The sequence below is a fragment of the Protopterus annectens genome, chromosome 17.part0, assembly GCF_019279795.1.
Source record: "Protopterus annectens isolate FY-2018-M chromosome 17.part0, PAN1.0, whole genome shotgun sequence".
Lineage (NCBI taxonomy): Eukaryota > Metazoa > Chordata > Ceratodontiformes > Protopteridae > Protopterus > Protopterus annectens.
This window is the reverse complement of record NC_056751.1, coordinates 585,847,190-585,865,515: the sequence shown is the minus strand read 5'-3', so window position 1 is coordinate 585,865,515 and position 18,326 is coordinate 585,847,190. Positions and strand designations below refer to the sequence as shown.

General features: G+C 42.9%; 1 protein-coding gene across 1 annotated transcript in view; it reads right to left on the bottom strand.

Annotated features, from left to right (window-relative positions):
• The window catches only part of PPP1R12C (protein phosphatase 1 regulatory subunit 12C), a gene marked incomplete in the record, with an annotated part of 1,670,410 nt that overhangs the window by 689,551 nt on the left and 962,533 nt on the right, over positions 1 to 18,326 (bottom strand). Inside the window, 1 exon segment of the mRNA XM_044059211.1 lies at positions 10,284 to 10,377. Within this exon segment, the coding sequence (XP_043915146.1) occupies positions 10,284 to 10,377 (94 nt within the window).

Sequence of the window (18,326 nt, the reverse complement as noted above, 5' to 3'; positions counted from 1 at the left end):
AGGCTGCAACTCAGCTGAATAAGATCATTGCATGTGGCCTAGAGAACAATTACAAGATGTTAAAGGTAGGTTTATATATCCACGCTATTTTTCACTCTGTTTTCTTATTCCTGTTCTGCATTGCCACTAGAGGCAAGTGTAAGCACTCTGTGCTATTCCTGTGCCAGACTAGTGAACCTAGATGATTTACGTTAAAAAACAGAAATGGTGACAAACAGCAGAGTGCACTGATTCCAGACTGCTGTTGATTGGGCAATGAGTGTTTGTGTTTGATGCTGCTCAGTGGTCTGGTTGTTATTCAAGGCAACTATCAGGAAAAGGCTAGGACAAGCCTACAGACCCTTGCATCATCCGGGACAAGACTGTGGATCACCAAACAGCCCATAGCCTGCTTCTCATCTTGGGACTGTTGCTATTGTTTTGCTTCTGGTGACAGAAGCAGCAAAGGAGGTTTATATCCTAGCAGAGTGAATTTGTGGTGAGACCACCACTAGCAGTAGCCAGGCAATAGCCATTTATGTGACTCCCCTCTTTTCATCACTCTTAACAAGCTAATTCTTTGTTTTCAGTAAGTACTGTTTGATTTGTTTCTAACTTCAGAATATCTGCCTAAATACTTTATCCTTAACTGTTCAGGGTCTACTTATTAGTTTCCCCTCAAGTGTTTGGCAGTGCCCTGTACACAAACAGACACCCTGATTGACAATTTTCCTGTAAAAGCATGACTGAAATTTCACCAATACTTAGTTGCACACAGGTCAGCCAGTTTGCAATGACAAGCACTGTCCACAAAGTTGCAAACCGGGTACTCCGATCACTGCTTTATATTCACATTCCAACTCTCTAATCAATAAAATCAAGTTTCTTGCCATGGATATGACCTCTTCCACTATCTCCGTTATCAGCTTGATGGATATGGGCATCCTCAGGCAATGTAGAAATGGCCTCATGTTTACTGATAACCAGTTAATTCTCAAACAAACGGATACAGTATGCGAGATGTATTTACACAATGTCACTGGAGGCAAAGCTCTCACACAAGCATATTCCTAATGTCGATTAGGTTGTCTGTAGTACACACGCTGCACCCATCTCACACAATTCAGCCCAAACATATAGATCCCACATATGCTGAACCTTCCTAAACCTCAAAGACCTCCTAGATGAAGTACACACAAAAATATCCTCAGAAGCACCAAATGTACTCTTTCAAAACAACACCCACATCAACACATACAGCCACATCTCATGGAGCCTCTACTTCTAAGCCCATAAGGCAAGCCACTATAGAATCCAACATTCTGGCCATTGGAGACTCAATCATGAGACACACTGATGTCCCTCTCACCACGATGAGTAAGGAGAAAGTCACGGACAACTGTTTGTCAGGAGCTAGAATCCACCACATTATGGATGCACTCAGTTCATTGGACCACAAGTACCAGTATGACTCTGTCATAGTCCATGTGGGTGTAAATGACCTTGAGACATCCTTGCCCTCTGCCCCTTTTGCAAAGCTGACTAGTAACTGGTCAGATTTTCTGAAGGGCTTAGTCCTATCCAGGTAGAATCTGAGCTGTCTGTGCACGTCCAAGGAGTGCAGGATCCCTTCCCCTTTATTTTGAGGATTAGGGAGGAAGGTTGGCAAATGGATGGATTGGTTGAGAGCCGCACTGGACACCACTTTAGACATAAAGGAAGGGTTAGTCCTGAGGGAAAACCTGTCAGCATGGAAAATAATGAAGGGTTCCACAGCCATAAGTGCTTGTAGCTAAAGACACTCTTCTAGCTGAAATGATGGCCAGAAGCAAGGCTGTTTTCCAAAAGAGGAATTTTAACTCTGCTGATGCTGCAGGTTCAAAGGAGGGAAGCGTCCCAAGCAGGGGTGGGTGCTCTCCTTGATGGCCTTAAGTTGTTTGCCCCTCTCAGGAACTGTTTGATAAGAAGGTGCGAGAAGAGAGGTGGCTTCAGTGTTGTAATGAGCCGAAATGGCTGAGGCATGTTATCTTAATGGAGGAGAAGGACAGGCCTTTGTACAGTAAATCTGCTAAGTAATCCAGGATTAGAGGCAGGGAGGGCAGAGTTGTGTCCTCTCCTTCAGATTGAATCCAGGAGCAATGCATTTTCCACTTATCAGCATAGGACTTTCTTGTACTGGGTTTTCTGGCTTCAAGAATGACGTCTAGCACCTGCTTGCTTAGGGTTGCTGGGGAAGAATTCAAGGAATAAGCCTGGCTGCAAGATTTAGGGTTTGCAGTTGGGGATGCAAAATCTGTCCCTCCTTCTGAGAGAGCAGAGCTGGGTTCTGGTGTAGGTGCCAGGGTGGCACTGGTGACAGGCTGCACAGGAGTGGGTACTAGTGCTGGCAGTCTGGGGCAATCAGAATTGTCCTTGGTCTGTCCTGTCTTATCTTTTGAGTAATACTCTTGAGAGAAGGGGCAGTGGGGGAAAGGCATAGATTGAGAGATTTACCCACTGAAAAGATAGGGCATCCACTTTCCAGGCCCTGCTGTGAGGATTCCTGGTGCAGAATTTGCTGAGCTGGTGGTTGCAGGGGGAGGCAAAGAGATCCACCTCTGGGGTCCCCCATTTCTGAATCAGAAGGTTGAAGGTGCTGGGCTCTAATTGCCACTCTTGTGGGTTGAGGAGATTTCTGCTTAGGTCATTTGCCAGTGAGTTTTGTTTGCCTGGCAGGAATTGAGCTTGCAGATGGATTTGCATGTCCAAGGCAGTGTTCCACAGGTCCATGGCTAGCCTGCAGAGTGGGTAAGAGTGGGTTCCCCTCCTGCTTGTTGATGTACCACATAATTGTGGTGTTGTTTGTTTTTATTAGCAGGTGTCCTGGTGAGAGTAGGGATCTGAAAGCTGTCAGAGCGTGCTGCACAGCTAGCATCTGTTTTTGGTTGATGTGCAGATGAATGTGACTTGAGCTCCAGTGGCTCTGAATGCATTTGCCATCCATGTGTGCTCCCCAGGCAACCTGATGCGTCTGTGGTTAGGGTCTGGGCGGCGTGGGGTTGAGTAAAGGGCAGTCCCTTGTTGTGGTTGCATGCTGCTGCTGCCCACCAAAGAAACTCTTTCCTTAGGGTATGATAGGAATGACGGTTTCCAGGTCCTAAGAATGTTGGCACCAAAGACTTTTTAAGTACCACTGAAGTTTCCTCATATGCAGTCTGGCATATGGAATTAGTAGGATGCATGAGGCCATGCACCCTAGGGCTTGCAGGATTTTCCTTGCGGATAGCTGGGTTCTGGTGGCCATTTGAGTAAAATAGTCTTGTCAGATAGGCTTGTTTTTCTGAAGCGCCATCTGGGATGCTGTGTTCAAGCTTGCTCCCAGGAATACAATCTGCTGACCGGGGACTAATTTTCGTTGATGGTGTACCCCAGGGATGTGAGAAGGTTTACAAATGTCAGATGCTGCAACAGCATTTCCTGACTGTCCACCTGAATCACGCAGTTGTCCAAGTATGGGTAAATGTGGATATTTCTCTGCCTGCAGTAAGCAATGGCTGGAGCCAAGCATTTTGTGAATACTCTGGGAGCAGTGGATAAGCCAAAGGGAAGTGCAGAAAATTGATAATGCATAGCTCCGACCCTGAAACGTAGATATTTCCTGCATGACTCCTTATAGGGATGTGCAGATAGGCTTCTTTTATGTCTAGGGTAACTAACCAGGCATCTTTGGCTAGCATAGGTAGAAGCTGCTGCAGGGTGAGCATTTTGAATTTTGGTACCACCAGGAAGGTGTTGAGAATTGAAAGATCTAGGATTGGGTGCCAAGAGCCCTCTTTTCTGGGTAACAGGAAAAGTCTGGAATAGAATCCTTGACCTATCTGTTCCACAGGAACAGGTTGAATTGCTCTGACAGAAAGCAGGGATAGAACTTGGTTCTGTGCCTCTGCCCAATGGTTTGGAAGAAGGTCTGGGAATCCTTTTGGGGGTGGCAGAGTGTGGAAGTAAAATTTGCACCCCTGGGATACAATGTTGAGGACCCATCGGTCTTTGGTGATGGACATCTAGTTTTTTGCATGAAGGGCAAGTTTTCCTCCTAGGGGCACAAGCAGTTGGGCAGAGGCGGGGAGTGGAGTAGAGAAGTCATTGTGAATTTTTGCAGTGAGGGGGTGGCTTAGCACTCCCTGCTTTGGAGGAGGCACTCCATTGCTTAAATCTCTGCATACCCTAAGACTGTAGCCTGGGGGGCCCGTTTCCCCTGGGTCTAGTTTAAGATGGCCTTGAGGGGGCTGGAAAGCACCAATGTTTTGAGGGACAATGCCTACTGAATCTAGGAGGCTGCACTTGTAAGAATTCTTTGACTGTCTGCATAGATTTAGCTTTTTCTTCCTTCTTTTTAAGAACCTCTTTTGCTTTGGTGCCAAACAGATTGTCCTTGTTCAAAGGAGCGTCTAATAACTTTGATTTGATATGGTCTGGCAAGGTTTGTTCCTTAAGCCAAGCATGCCTTCTCAGTACAGAACCAGTGACTACTGCCCTGCAAGATGCTTCTAGGGTGTCAAAGCCAAACTGCAATGTATGCTTGCTGACTTGGCTTGCAGAATGCATAAGCTCTTGCAATTCTTTACTTTCTGCACAGTCTGTAAAGCTGCAATTTTTTGCTTAGCAAGTTCCATAATATGCTGTTACTTCAGCATATGAAGCTGACAATTCAAAGCCCTAACGGCAAAAGTTGCAGAGGTATATACTTTCTTACCCCATCTGTCTAAAGCTCTGGAATCCCTGTCCGAAGGGGTTGGATTCTTAGCTGCAGTTGCTTTGATACCTTTAGGCCCCTGGGAAATGATCTCTGGGTCAGCAGCAGGATTTGTGAAAAGGAATTTGAGAGAGTCCGGTACTCTGTAGTACCTGTCTGGTTTCCTAGCAGCAGGGGAGTAAGACTAGATTCCATAAAGACATCATCCACAATTTCCAGGACTGGGGATATTGCTAAAAGCCTATGTTGTGGCAAATCAAGAAATTCTCCGAGTCTCTTTTTGGACTAAGGATAGTCTTGGCATTCCCAATGGAAATGCTCTCTTAAAGTATGTAAGGTTTCACCAAAAGAAAAGTCCTCTGGAGGAGAGGCAGAGGGAACGGATTCCTCTGCATCTGAATCCTCATAAGCAGATAAGGGCATGTCTTCAATAATCAGATACCTCAGAGTCGGACTCTTGGTCTGTTGAAGCTGTTGGGGACTGGTCTCCTTTTCTCTTAGTAGGGGAAGGCTGACTTCTCCTAATCAGCATAATAAGGTCTTCTGCCATTTTAAGCATTTGAAGTTGCGGCAAGGGAGCAGGTGCATGCGCTTTGGTCGTTGGTTTTCTAGTCGTAGCGTGGACTCTTGGCCTTAGAAACTGAGTAGGTTTAGACAGAACTGAAGACGCAAAATAAGTTGTCGGTTTGTGTCAAACATCGGTAGTGCAAAGAACTTCCTCAGAATCCGGTGACTGCTCAGCGGCTCAGGACCCATCCAAGGTAGAGACATCCGCATGTTCCATAGTTGAAGAAGAGTCTAGTGGCATACCGGACTCCAAACAGGTCTTGGTAGAGGCCTGTAAATCTATTGAAGCGGGCATCAGGGGCTGTGAAAGCACCTCACTGAGTACTGGCAAACTGGGGACTAGCTTAACGGAAGCATCGTCGGCAGCTTTGGACCTGTGAGGTCTGTCTCTGTCTTTATCCTTGCGTTTTTTTGGAATATCGGCAGTCGGATGGCTTACCGAAGCCATTTCGGAATATGGAGATCGAGAACTAAAGTATTTAGCGACAATAAGGGCCCGGCACAAATAGTTCGGGCGTTGAACAAGGCACAAAACCGACAGCGAGGTACGTCGTGGTCTGGGCCTAAACAGGTGATGCAGTAAGAATGGAAATCTTGGCGTGGTATTTGCTTTCCACAGGCAAGACAATTGTTAACTTTTTCTGACATCGGTTAGAGCAAGAAAAAAGGATCCCCAATGGGGTACTTCGCTTTAGAAGACTTCAGGATGATTCAATTCGTAAACGAAAACTCAGGTAGCGGCTGACCGGCACTCATGCAAACTGCTTTGCTTCGGGCTCCTCGTCAAGAAAGACTGATGTAGTAGTGTGTCAGCTGCCTGTTTTTATACCCCTGACGACCCAACGTCAGTCCTGGAGCAACAGCATCTGACACAGAAATACTAAGTCTCTGGTATACGGGCCGACTGAGGGCTACCTGCAGGCAGATAACCCAAGTGTGATGACTGCAACAGTGAAACACAAAGAACATCATTGTCTTCACCTACAGTGTTTTTTTAGGCAATGTTAAGCTGAGTACTTCCGATACAGCAAATCAAAACCAAGAAAATTTAAGATTATTATTGCTGAATGCTAGGAGTCTAAACAAAAAAACCTTCACTCCCTAGATGCTCTCTTCATCCTACAGAATGCTGACATCTGTGTAGTCAATGAGACACAGTTTAAAGCCACAGACAGCACACCAAAAGTGCAAGATTATAATGCCTTCCACACATTTAGACTAGCTACTACACAGAAAGGGACTAAAGGTGGACATGTCTTGATTTACATCAAAAATAAATATACCTCAAGGCTGGTCAGACAGGACAATGCACTCAAGCTACTCCATGTTTAAATCACCATAGGCAAAATCCAGTGCCACTTCATTGCAAGATACAGGCCCCCCTCTATAACCCAGGAAGCCCAAAACATGTATTTAAACTTATTGGAAACACTCACCATCCAACCCAATACCATATTCATGGGTGACTAGTTACCCCACTATTAACTGGGAATCCTATACATCAAAAGTACAGGCACAGAAATTCTTGGATTTTGTAAACAAACTCCCCGAACCAGACTGGAGGAGAGGCTACAACCATACTGGATCTGGTCATCACTAATATGGGAAGAGTGCTGCACACTCCCTAGTGTAATGTCTTCCCTAGTAAGGTCAGACCACAAAATGGTCTCTTTTGAAGTAAAAATAAAACCTGGAACCCCCCCCCAGCTAAGCCTGGAATGATCAGGAACTCTAAAGGCTAACTTCCTTTTATTAACTGACAACCTAGCAAAATGTCAAGCTTCCAAAAACCCTGACAACACTGTTGCCTGTACAGAACTGCTCACAGAAACCCCACACAAGCATGTTAATAGCTGCACAGAGGCAGCTGTACCCACCAGGAAGAACTACCTCAAAACAAGTCACCCTGGTGAAATCACAAAATCAACAGCCAGAAGATAAAGCAAACCTACTGGCTGACACCACCTCCAACTTGACACCTCCCACCCTTCAACCTTCCCTCAGGAAATATTATTAAATATACCTCCCCTGCTATCACCAGGGAACATGTTCTTAATGTTCTCTCTAAAGCCAAGAACACTGCAACATTGGGCCCAGGCAATATCCCAGGATGCCTTCTAAACAGCAAGAAACATGACCTATCAGTCCACTTGGAATTGCTATTTAACTGTAGCCTCTAGAAAGACTTCATGCTTCATGAATGGAGAACAGCAACAGTCATCCCTCTGCACAAAGGTGAGCCATCCACAGACTGGAAACTACAGACCCATAAGTCTCACCAGTCTTGTATGCAAAACCATGCAAAGAATTACCATCAAAATTATCAATAATGATACAGTAAACCTCTAAACAATGGACCCAACCCAGTTTGGTTACATCAAGGGCAGGTCATGCCTGCTCTACCTGGTGGACTTCTTTGAGAAGGTCACCAAAGCAACGGAGGAGGGCAAAATGGTTCATACTCCCTACCTTGATCTGGCAAAGGTATTTGATACAATGCCCCACTTGGGGATTGACAAACTTAAGAGGTTAAGTACAAACCCATATGTCACTCAGCAGATAGCCAACTGGCTCACAAACGGGACCCAGGAAGTTAGAATTGGGGATTCCACCTCTACAAAGAGGCCAGTCACAAGTGGAGTCCCTCAGGGATCGGTTCTTAGACTGCTCTCTTTTGGCATTTACTTCTCTGTAAAAGCACAAGTGAAATTTTACCAATACCTAGTTGCACACAGGACAAGTAGATTGCAGTGTCAAGCACTGTCCCCAGAGTTGCAAACCAGATACTCCTGACATTGCTTTATATTCTCACTCCAACTGTCTAATCAATAAAAAAAAGTTTTGTTGCCATGGATATGACCTTTCCCCACTAACTCCGTTACCAGCTTGGTGGATATGGGCATCCTCAGGCAATGAAGAAATTGCCTCATATTTACTGACAATCAGTTAATTCTCAAACAAACTGATATGGAACGTGAGAGATGTATTTAGATACGTCACAGGAGGCAAAGCCCTTACATAAACATGGCAATGGTCTCTGGCTGACTAAAGCTGCAGATGACTGCAAATTAGGAGTTATCAATGAATCCCACACAGACACAAATGTTGTCCAGAAAGGGCTGACACAGAAACAACTGAAGTCAGAGCCATTGACTAAAACTAAACACCAAGAAATGTATAACAGTATCCTTCAGGAAGTCATCTATCCCTGGTAACTATTGACAACACACCCCTTAGAGTTGGACCCAGTAGTCCGGGACTTAGGAACACACAGACAGCAATCTTTTAACCACCACATGTCTACAGTAGTGAGGAAATCATTCTATGTTGTGCAACTTATAAACAAAGGTATGGCATCTAGGTCCAAGGAAGTCACAGTCCCATTGTATTCAGCATTCATTAGACCCATCACTTGAGAACAATGCCCCCTTTGGTATGTACCTAACCAGGCATATCCAACAAATGGAACGTCTGCAGAGGTTCCTCATTAAAGAATACAGGGTGCATGTAAAATGTCCTATGCAGATGGCCTGAAAGTCCTATCCCTGTACTATGTCTCATACAGGCTGTTGGGGGGGTTATCTATGCTTGGCATACAGGGCATTGTCAGAGCCCACTCTGATGGACCTCCTGCATACCCACAAAACAGATAGACCCACAATTACCTAGACAGGTATATATATTCCAGAGACTACCCATCAATGTAAAGCTGAGTTCCTCCCTGAAAACTTGGGAAATTAAATAGGGAACAGGAAATTAATCACTGGTTTAGCACCTATGTCTCTAATGGACACAGGCAACCTGTAAATGGCTCATCTTCCAGGTCCCTGCTTATAAATGTTTCAACTCCCAAGCCCCTGCTTACATATATCAAGGGTACCAGAACTTGTCAGAGATTTGGGATGCATGGCTAGGCTTAAAAAGGCCTTTGTGGTAATTAGCCTAGTAAACACCTATGAACTTATGAAATGCTTCTTCTCCATCCCATCAACACTAACATTTCTCACTCTTCAGTCCTTAGATTGAGGGACAGACATATACACACAGGAGGAATTAAAATACTTTCAAGCAAACAAGGCAACTACCTGCCAGCCACTCAACTTACATAAGGGGAATTCAGATGCAAGATTCTCATGTGCTCTACTTCCTCAGGAAAGACTGCAAAGCACATCCAGTCTACATAAACTCCAAACTTTTAGAGCACATTCCTAAGCAAGGGATGATGGCAGTGTACATGGCTGCACAGGTATTAATGAACAGACCAGCTTCACATCAATTCATTTACTGCACAAGTGAAATGTAGTATAGACAGAGACGACAGTGCTAGGTAGGAAGAAGCCTTCTAGGGACTTAATGACAAGACCTGTGCTGTGGAACACTCTACTGGACTGTGTGCTCATACTTGGCATAACAGACATTTGAAATGCAGAAAAACAGATCATCTCAAGTAGAATTCCTGCAATGTCCATCTCAAGAGGATTATCTACGAAGTCTATGGAGTACCAAGAAGCAAGTAAAATTATCAAAATAAACAGCGGCCCTTTCCATAGACTGAGAAAGTGCCACTTTTAGAAATGTATTACTTGATGCATTACTACAGTGACATGGATATCTATTTCAGCCAATACTGTTCAGCAGACAACAAGCACAAGATATAATATGACCACTTAAACTACTATATTATTCTACACTCACCATTCATCGATCCTTCTAAAAGCAGGAACAAAAAAAAAATTCTCAACCATGCAGCACAGCACCCTAGAATTATCTTGAAAAAGGGAAGTCAAACCAAAGTTAATCACAACACACACTGCAAAAAACGGGCTGGAGATTTCAATTTCAAATGCATCATTACTAACCTAATGTGTGCAACTTCAAAGGAAGGCAAAGCCAAACCTGCAATAAACATGAAAAACACATACTAAAATAATCCTCAACAGCAAAGCGAACATAAGTTAAAGAGATGGAAAAAAAATCAGATAAATATTGATAAGGCTCCTCTTACCTGTGTGGATCTTCTTGACTGCCTCATGAGCCGTGACCTAGCCTTTCTCTGTGATTCAGATTCCTCGTCCCTAACTGGAGTCTGGTATGTTCGACTAATGGGATGTAGAAAAATCGCATGAAAAAATAAATGTAAATTCCTCATTTTACATGAAGCACTCAATGATGGATTAGCAGTAAAATAAATGTTACATTACATCACATGTAAAAAGTATAACTTTTTTCCCCCCACAAAAGTAGCATAGGTAAAAGAAACTAATTCCACGGTAGTGGCTTGAAAGAGTGAAAATCCTATAAAGCCAGTTTTTGTAGCTCTCACTCACATTCTGTAGATGTCCTCAAATTATAAGCCATGACATTTTTCAGCAGTCCATCAGCAATAGATCACATTAAACGTGGAAAAAGTTTTGAAATGATTTATTGTGCTCTCATTTTTTATATCACAAAAACCTTGCATTTTAACAGGGATGTGTACACTTTTTAAATCCACTGTACTTGGCTTATGCAAACAAATGGAAAGAAATGTTTCAAATGCAGTGTAGACATTACATAAACTCTACTTTCCTTTGTATATTAATTAAAATGTAAACTGAAATGGCTTGCGTGATTGGACTGAAGCATGGCTAATCTTAATGCCTTAGACATTTATTAAAATTGCCAAGTAATAAGTTTACGATACATGAAAATCTTTTTAGAATGTGACATTACAAAGACATTTTTAGAAATGTACAGCTGTTACAAATACCTCATCCACAAATATGTTTGGACTGCTTCTGGTATTTGATGAAACATAAAAAAGGAGGGAAAGCTGTTTCCCATGCAATTTAATTATGCTGGAGTAAAAATGTAATTTAAAGTCAATCCATGCAAATGAGGCTTAAATAAGGCTAATATGTCATTCATGGCATGCTACCTCCACTAACATCAGACATAAGTTAACGATACCTCTCAACTGTGCCAAATTCCTCAGTATTTTCCGGTTTTGAGGGCAAAATAATGGGGTGCCACAAATTCCCGAGTGGTCCCCTTCATTCCTGAATTTCCTCCCTTCCGAATTTGTTGCTGATGTCACCATGTGTGGGGTGTGCTCAAGGACGTCAGCATCATGAGGCAGCCTGCCAACCAGTCGGAATTTGGATGAGTGTTTACTTCAGGCAAAGTATGTTTGTACATTGATTTGTTGAACTTATTGGGCGGGATTTCTTAAATTTCATCTGAATACTGACTCTTGCACTCCTAGTCTCTCACTCTCAGGAATTTGGACGGAGTTTAGACCCAGAGCAGCTAGTAGGAACCATGAACGAAAGGTCACTCAAGGTGCAGAAGATGAGAATATTTATCTCCATGTTGGCGGCTCGACTTTCTCCTCCAGCAGGTAAAAGGGAAAAAAAAAAACACTACTGGTCTGCAATTTTTTAACGCCTAAAGGATGTTTTCTTGTGTATTTTTCCACTTTCCTCCACAAAAATGTATTTACTTAACTGGTTGGTTGTGAAATACAATGGGATCTTTTCAACCAAGATCCAAAACCATACAGTTATAAAGCTAAACAATAAACGTACTCATGATAAAAATCAGTCTTATGTACAGATAAAGCTGGGTACAGGAATTTAACTCTGCTGATTAAGTATCTAAAGGTGAAATAGTTTTTGTTATGCAAGCTTGCTTTGCATCAGAGTTTTTTTTTGGGAGGTCATAGTTAATCTTGGGGCATCAGAATTTCTAGCTAATAAACCATTCAGTTCCCTATTTCTCAATTTTAATTTATTTGCTACTGTCAAAAATCAGTTTTGTGTTTTACAGTTCTGACGTTCTCGTATTTCAAACCATGTTACCATGTTAGACACAGGAACGGACCATAGTGAGCATTTTATTGTACAAGGTTAAGATAAGTGCTTTAATTTTAAACATTTCATCAGCCTTGTACAATAAAATGTTCAATATGGTCCATTTGTGTGTCTTGTTTCCTGGTTTGTAGTTTATCGTTTTGTGGGTTTCTATGTTCTCATACTTGTAAGCTCATTTGTAATTTTTTTAAATGGATGCCCCAACCATGTTTTTCAAAACCTCACCTTTAAAAGATCATCTTAAGGTTTGCTACTTCGCTCATTTCCTTTTTTAATTTTATCTGATAAGTGGCTTGGGCCCCTGCGAGTTCCTTTGTATTCCCGGCTTAGTTGTGTTGTAATAAAGAAAAAACTATGTGCAGCAAACGCAAAGAAGTTTGACACTATAATAAATAAGGCCAAAATAATTACTTTTCTTCTTTTGAATGCACTGTAACCAGTAATGTCATCCCCTTCAACATTCTGTATATGTCCCAGGAACCCCATTCCGCATGTCTGGAAACACTGGGAAACACAAAAGTCCTACCAAACACCCTAATATTGGGTGATTTCAATTACCCAAACATTAACTGGGAGAACTACTCAAGTACTAACGCCTTTGCCCAACATATCCTAGAATTTTTAAACTCAAACGCCCTGGATCAACTGGTCAAAACTCCCACCAGAGGTGACAACATATTGGACCTAGTCATCACCAACATGGATGACCAGTGTTCCACACCATAAGCCAACCCCTCGCTGGTTAGATCTGACCATAAACAAATCACTTTGGATATCCACATTCCACCCCCAACCCCGGACAAAGAAACCACTGTGAAAAACTTTTCAAAAGCAAACTTCACGTTACTTAAGACCAAAGTGGAAAGTTTCAAAGCCCCATGCTAAAGGATAACTCTGTCCAAGCTGCAAAATCCTTTACTAATGCATTCCATGGGCACCTTCAAGAATGCATGGATTGTGCTATCCCAAGCAAAACCAAGACTCACTCCTCCAAGAAAAGGAAACCAGTCTGCCATAAACAAGCTATACAATAGGAGGAGTAAACTAGTACAGAAAAGAGTAAAATCCCAAGAAGGGAAGACATCCCTGATCAGTATCGGCAAGAAACTACGATCCCTCATAAAATCATCTAAGGCGAGGTTCGAAAAAAAAATTGCCAAGGACTCCAAAGATAACCACAAGGCATTCTTTAGCTATGTCAAGAATCTAAGTGGCAATGCTCAGATCTGCTCTGAGTCAGTGCAGAATGGCACAAAATACACTGAACCGACTGATATCGCCAACATCCTGGCAGACAGGTTCAGTGCAAACTTCACCCCCAAAAGGGCCCATAACCATACCAGAAGAATGTAGAGCCCCTGAAATCACAGACACTCAGGTTAAAACAGCCCTCTCCAAAGCCAAAAACACAGCATCAATGGGACTGGACGGTGCCCAGGCTGCATCCTACACAAGCTCAAAGATAAACTAACCCCTCACCTAAACACACTATTCAAACTCAGCCTCTCCACAGGCTACGTACTCAGAGTGGTGCACAGCAACAGTTATTCTGCTCCACAAAAGTAGAGCCACAACAGAAACTGGGAACTATCGCCCTATAAGCCTGACTAGCTTGGTCTGCAAGGCTATGGAACTCATTAACAGAGACATTGGGAACCTCGAAACACTGAACCCTACCCAGTTCGGCTTTAAGGGCAGATCATGCCTCCTAAACCTGGTGGACTTCTTTGAGACAGTTACCAAGGCTATAGACGAGGGAAAAGTGGTACACACAGCCTACCTAGACCTCGCAAAGGCCTTCAACACCATTCCCCATTCTGGTATTATAGACAAGCTCACCAGCCTAAACATAAACTCTTACCTCACAAGAAGGGTTGCCAACTGGCTCACAGGCAAAACCCACATAGTGAGAGTTGCGGGAGTTAGGTCCGACTCTAAACCGGTTACAAGTGGTGTTCCCCAGGGCTCAGTCCTAGCACCCCTTAAGTTCGGCATATACTTCTCAGAGGTACAGGCAAGCACAGGAGGACTGCGGCTGACCAAGTTCACAGACAACTGCAAACTAGGGGCTATAACTGATTCACCAGCTGACACAGACATCCTCCAAAAGGGTCTCAGGGAGACGGATACCTGGTGTCAAAATCATGGCCTCAAGCTAAATGCCAAAAAGTGCATAGTCACCCCCTTTGGAAAAAACAAAGCACCCACAAACTACCATATAGACGGTAGTCTCCTAAATACGGAAAACGTTAATAAGGGATCTGGGGACCCAAGTAGACAGTAATCTCACCTTTGATAATCACACTGCCAAAGTGGTTAGAAAATCCTTATATGTGGCCCACATAATCATAAAAGGGATCACATCCAGATCAAAAGCGGTCATTGTGCCCCTCTACTCATCACTCATCAGACCCATCAGAGTACAAAGCCCCATTTGGGATGTACCTTACAAGACCCCTGCAACAGCTAGAAAGACCAAAGTACCACCTCACCAAGAGGATCACTGGCCTCAAACAGATGCCCTATGCAACTCAACTGAAGAAACTCCAGCTATACTCTGTTGCATAACACCTACTCAGAGGTGATCTCTGCCTGACATACAAGGCCATGTCCAACCCAGAATTGATGGACAAGCTCCACCTAAAGAAAACCTTATCCCTTCGAGCCACACACTCTAGGGATCTAAACCTCACCATAACAATAAACAGGATGTGCGGAAGGGATAGATTCCCGTCCCAGAGACTTCCCATGCTTTGGAAAAAGATTCCAATCTACATTAGGCACAGCTCCTCGCTAACACAAGAAAAACCTTGACGAGTGGATGGGAAACAAAGTTTACCCTGGGGATCACTCTGCTGGACAGAGGCACAGGGAACTAATCTACAGGGGCGGCAAAGCCAACACATTCTGGCTAGGCTTATAAATGCCTTCGGGCAGATAGCCTAGTACCTACCTATGAACCTTTAAAACAGTACATCTAGTCTATAAGCCCATTCTTTGAGAGTGGACTAGGGTGGAGAAAGATTTGGGTATCCAAACTGTGCCTTGTGTTACTTGGTGCTGTTCAAAATGGTGCTGAATATTTAGGCATGCATTTTCTGTGTATTGTCTTTTTAATAACCACAGTGCTAGGATTGGTAAGGCCAGTGAAGGAGGACCATTTCCATTTTGAGTACCGGTATGTAAGAGTAGGAACATTACACTACTAGAAAATAAACAGTGGGGCTGGCAAAATAATGAAAATATTAGGATGGGGGCTTGAACAGTTTTGATATTTATGCAGTGTGGGAGAGACAAGGAGATGGAAACACTGGTTACACTGTTTTAAGATTTAGATGGGGGATGCGGAGTTAAACAGGACAAGAGAAGAAGGGTCTACAAGGACAAAAAAGGAATAGTTTCTAGAAGGGGAGGGGCAGTTATGGAACTCTTGTGACACTGGACAATTGAAAGCACAGCAATACTGATTTAGTTGTTGTAATTCGGAAAGTTGCGTCTAGCCTTGTTCTTTCATTAGCATGTTTATAAGCTGATAAACATCAGTGTGTTGCAACAGCATGTTGCAGTTGGCCCCTTACAGCTTTCCTCTGTTTGCTTCACTTATTCATTATTCCCACTACAGGCATTCAACTTGTCAAAGTATTCTTGCAATGTGTAGTATTTTCCCCACTGTCTTTGTTCCCTTGTACTCAACCCCCCCACCAAAAAAAAAAAATGGTCACCTACTCCAAAGTAAACCCTGTCTTTCTTCAGTGATTTGCTCCCTGGGGGGACAAAGAGTCAAAAATATTGGCAGATTTTAAATACTGTTCTTACAAACTTAGAAAGTTAGAACAACAGGTTTTCTGTTAGCTTATGCTTTCTGAAGAATATAAAGTCTGAAATTCAAATATACATTATTTAGTGACTTCAATCTTCTGTAATTTTGTTAAACTAGTGGTATACTACAATCCCGTAGAGAGGGTGGGGTTGCATAATTATGCATGGAAATTTTATGCTAATCAGTGCCCAGATTTTTGATCAGTTGTACCTAATTTTCACAGGCCTTTGTCCAGGTGTTTGATGTTTCCAGGTTGAGAGGTATGAAGACAACACATGATGCACAGCCAAGTACTGCAGACAGGTAGATGGATTTATAGGTTCCCAAGCTCATACTAGGCTAATGACCACCTAGGTCTTTATAAGCGATGCAGCCCAACCCAGTACTGTCCCAGAGTTCCTTGGATGCCTATATGGTAGGGTATGTTAGTAAGGAGGAAGCCAACAGTTATGTGGTGGGGTGTATGTGAGTTGGGGATTAATTTACTTACTGTCAACATCTGTCCATCAGAGAAATGGGGGCCAGACTACGGGTGAATTTGTAATTTCCAATCCAGTGATCAAGGTTTCATTTGAACAGGGTCAGGGATGAACTCTGCTTCACATAGATGGGGTGATTACTCCATAGCACATGGATCCTTTCAAGACACATACTGGTTTCTCTACCACATTCTACTTGTGTTGCAGGCAAAGTTCAGGTTATTGGATCTAATGTTTCTGGTGCTGTTTATTTTGTGGATGTGCAAGATATCCATCAAAACTGGATTGCAGGATGCCTTACATGCCAGGCACAGATTGCCACTCAGTAACCTGTACCAGACCAAGTACCAGAGATGGGGCCTTAAGTCAATCTATGTAGGACTGGATATTCACACACAGGATTTTCCAGGTGAGAAATTTTTGAGGGCATTCTAACTGCTGCAATTGCCTTGTAAGGTACACTCGACAGGGCACATTGTAGTCAATAATGGGTCTGATAAGGGCTGAGTAGAGTGGTTACTATAACTTCCATGAACTCGGATGTTACACCCTTGCTTATGAGTTGTGCGTCAGAATCATTTTCTTACTATATTGGCTACATGTTGGTCAAAAGCTATAATACTGTCTATATATGTTCCAGACCTCCAACTATCAGGTCAACTCTTAGGGGTGTTTTCTCGATGGAGTAATTAGCTTGGGTGGACAATTTCCCAAAAGGCTTTGAGACCAGCCATTTGTAGGATGTTGGTGTCCTGGGAAGAATCTACCAGGGGGCTTTGACTTCCAAGAAGCAGAGGCCAAACAGCAGTAGGCCCAACATGGAGCCCTGGGGAACTCCTCTGGTAACCAGTCTCCTGGTGGAGGTGGTCTCATCAATGCTGACTTCTTGGATTCAATCTGTGAGCCAACCAGCAATCCAGTTGAGTTTTGTAGGGATTCATGCCAAGTTCTGACAGTCTGTCAATACCTGAGTGAACACTGTATCAAATGCCTTGGTGAGGTCAAGGTAGGTGGTATGCAGAGTTCCCTTCACCCACAACCTTGGTGACTCTAAGAAGTCTACCAGGTTGACTAAACAAGACATTCCCTTAAAGTCAAACTGGGATGGGACTAGTATCTGTAGGCTGCCAATGTCCTTGTTGATCATTTCCAAGACGTTCCATATTAGACTTGTTAGACTGATGATTTTATAGCTCCTGTAGTTGTCAACTATCCAGCCTTATGAAGAGGGTGTCCACTACTCATCAAAGTAAAGGAGACAGATGAATATAGCATTATATGGTATCTTTGGACTTTATCATTGTAAAATGCTTCGACACATCATTCATTCACTATACATTTTTCCACAGTACAAAAGGTGGTGATGTACTCAACATTATACAATACGCTTAAGCAGACCTCTGCAAAGTTAACATGTTGTGGCCATAGCCATCGGAATGCATAGGAAACACTGGACAAAACTCTAAAATCTTAACAGATATAATGAAGCTACATACAATACTGAATAGGATGCGTTCTACTGTAAGTGTCTTTCATTCACAAAATGGTACTTAACACTTTCTGTTAACAGACACGGTAAGTGTGTGTACATGTTTGTTTGTGTACATGATAATTACATTCACTAAAGTAGCTGGACTGTGGTTGACTCGCAATATTTTTTTTATCTTGTTTGACTTTCAGAATGTTTATCACAAACCAGTGAACCTCAGAAGTGGGCTTTCAGACGGATCCTGCAGGACAATTTTCCATGTCTCCTTGTAGTTGCTGAATGCAAGTTTACTGGATTAAAAATTATGTTCTATGAGATGACCACAATTCAGTTGATAAGAGACTGTACCCACATCCATTTGTATATACGTACATATATATCTATATATGTATTTATATACAAACCTGCA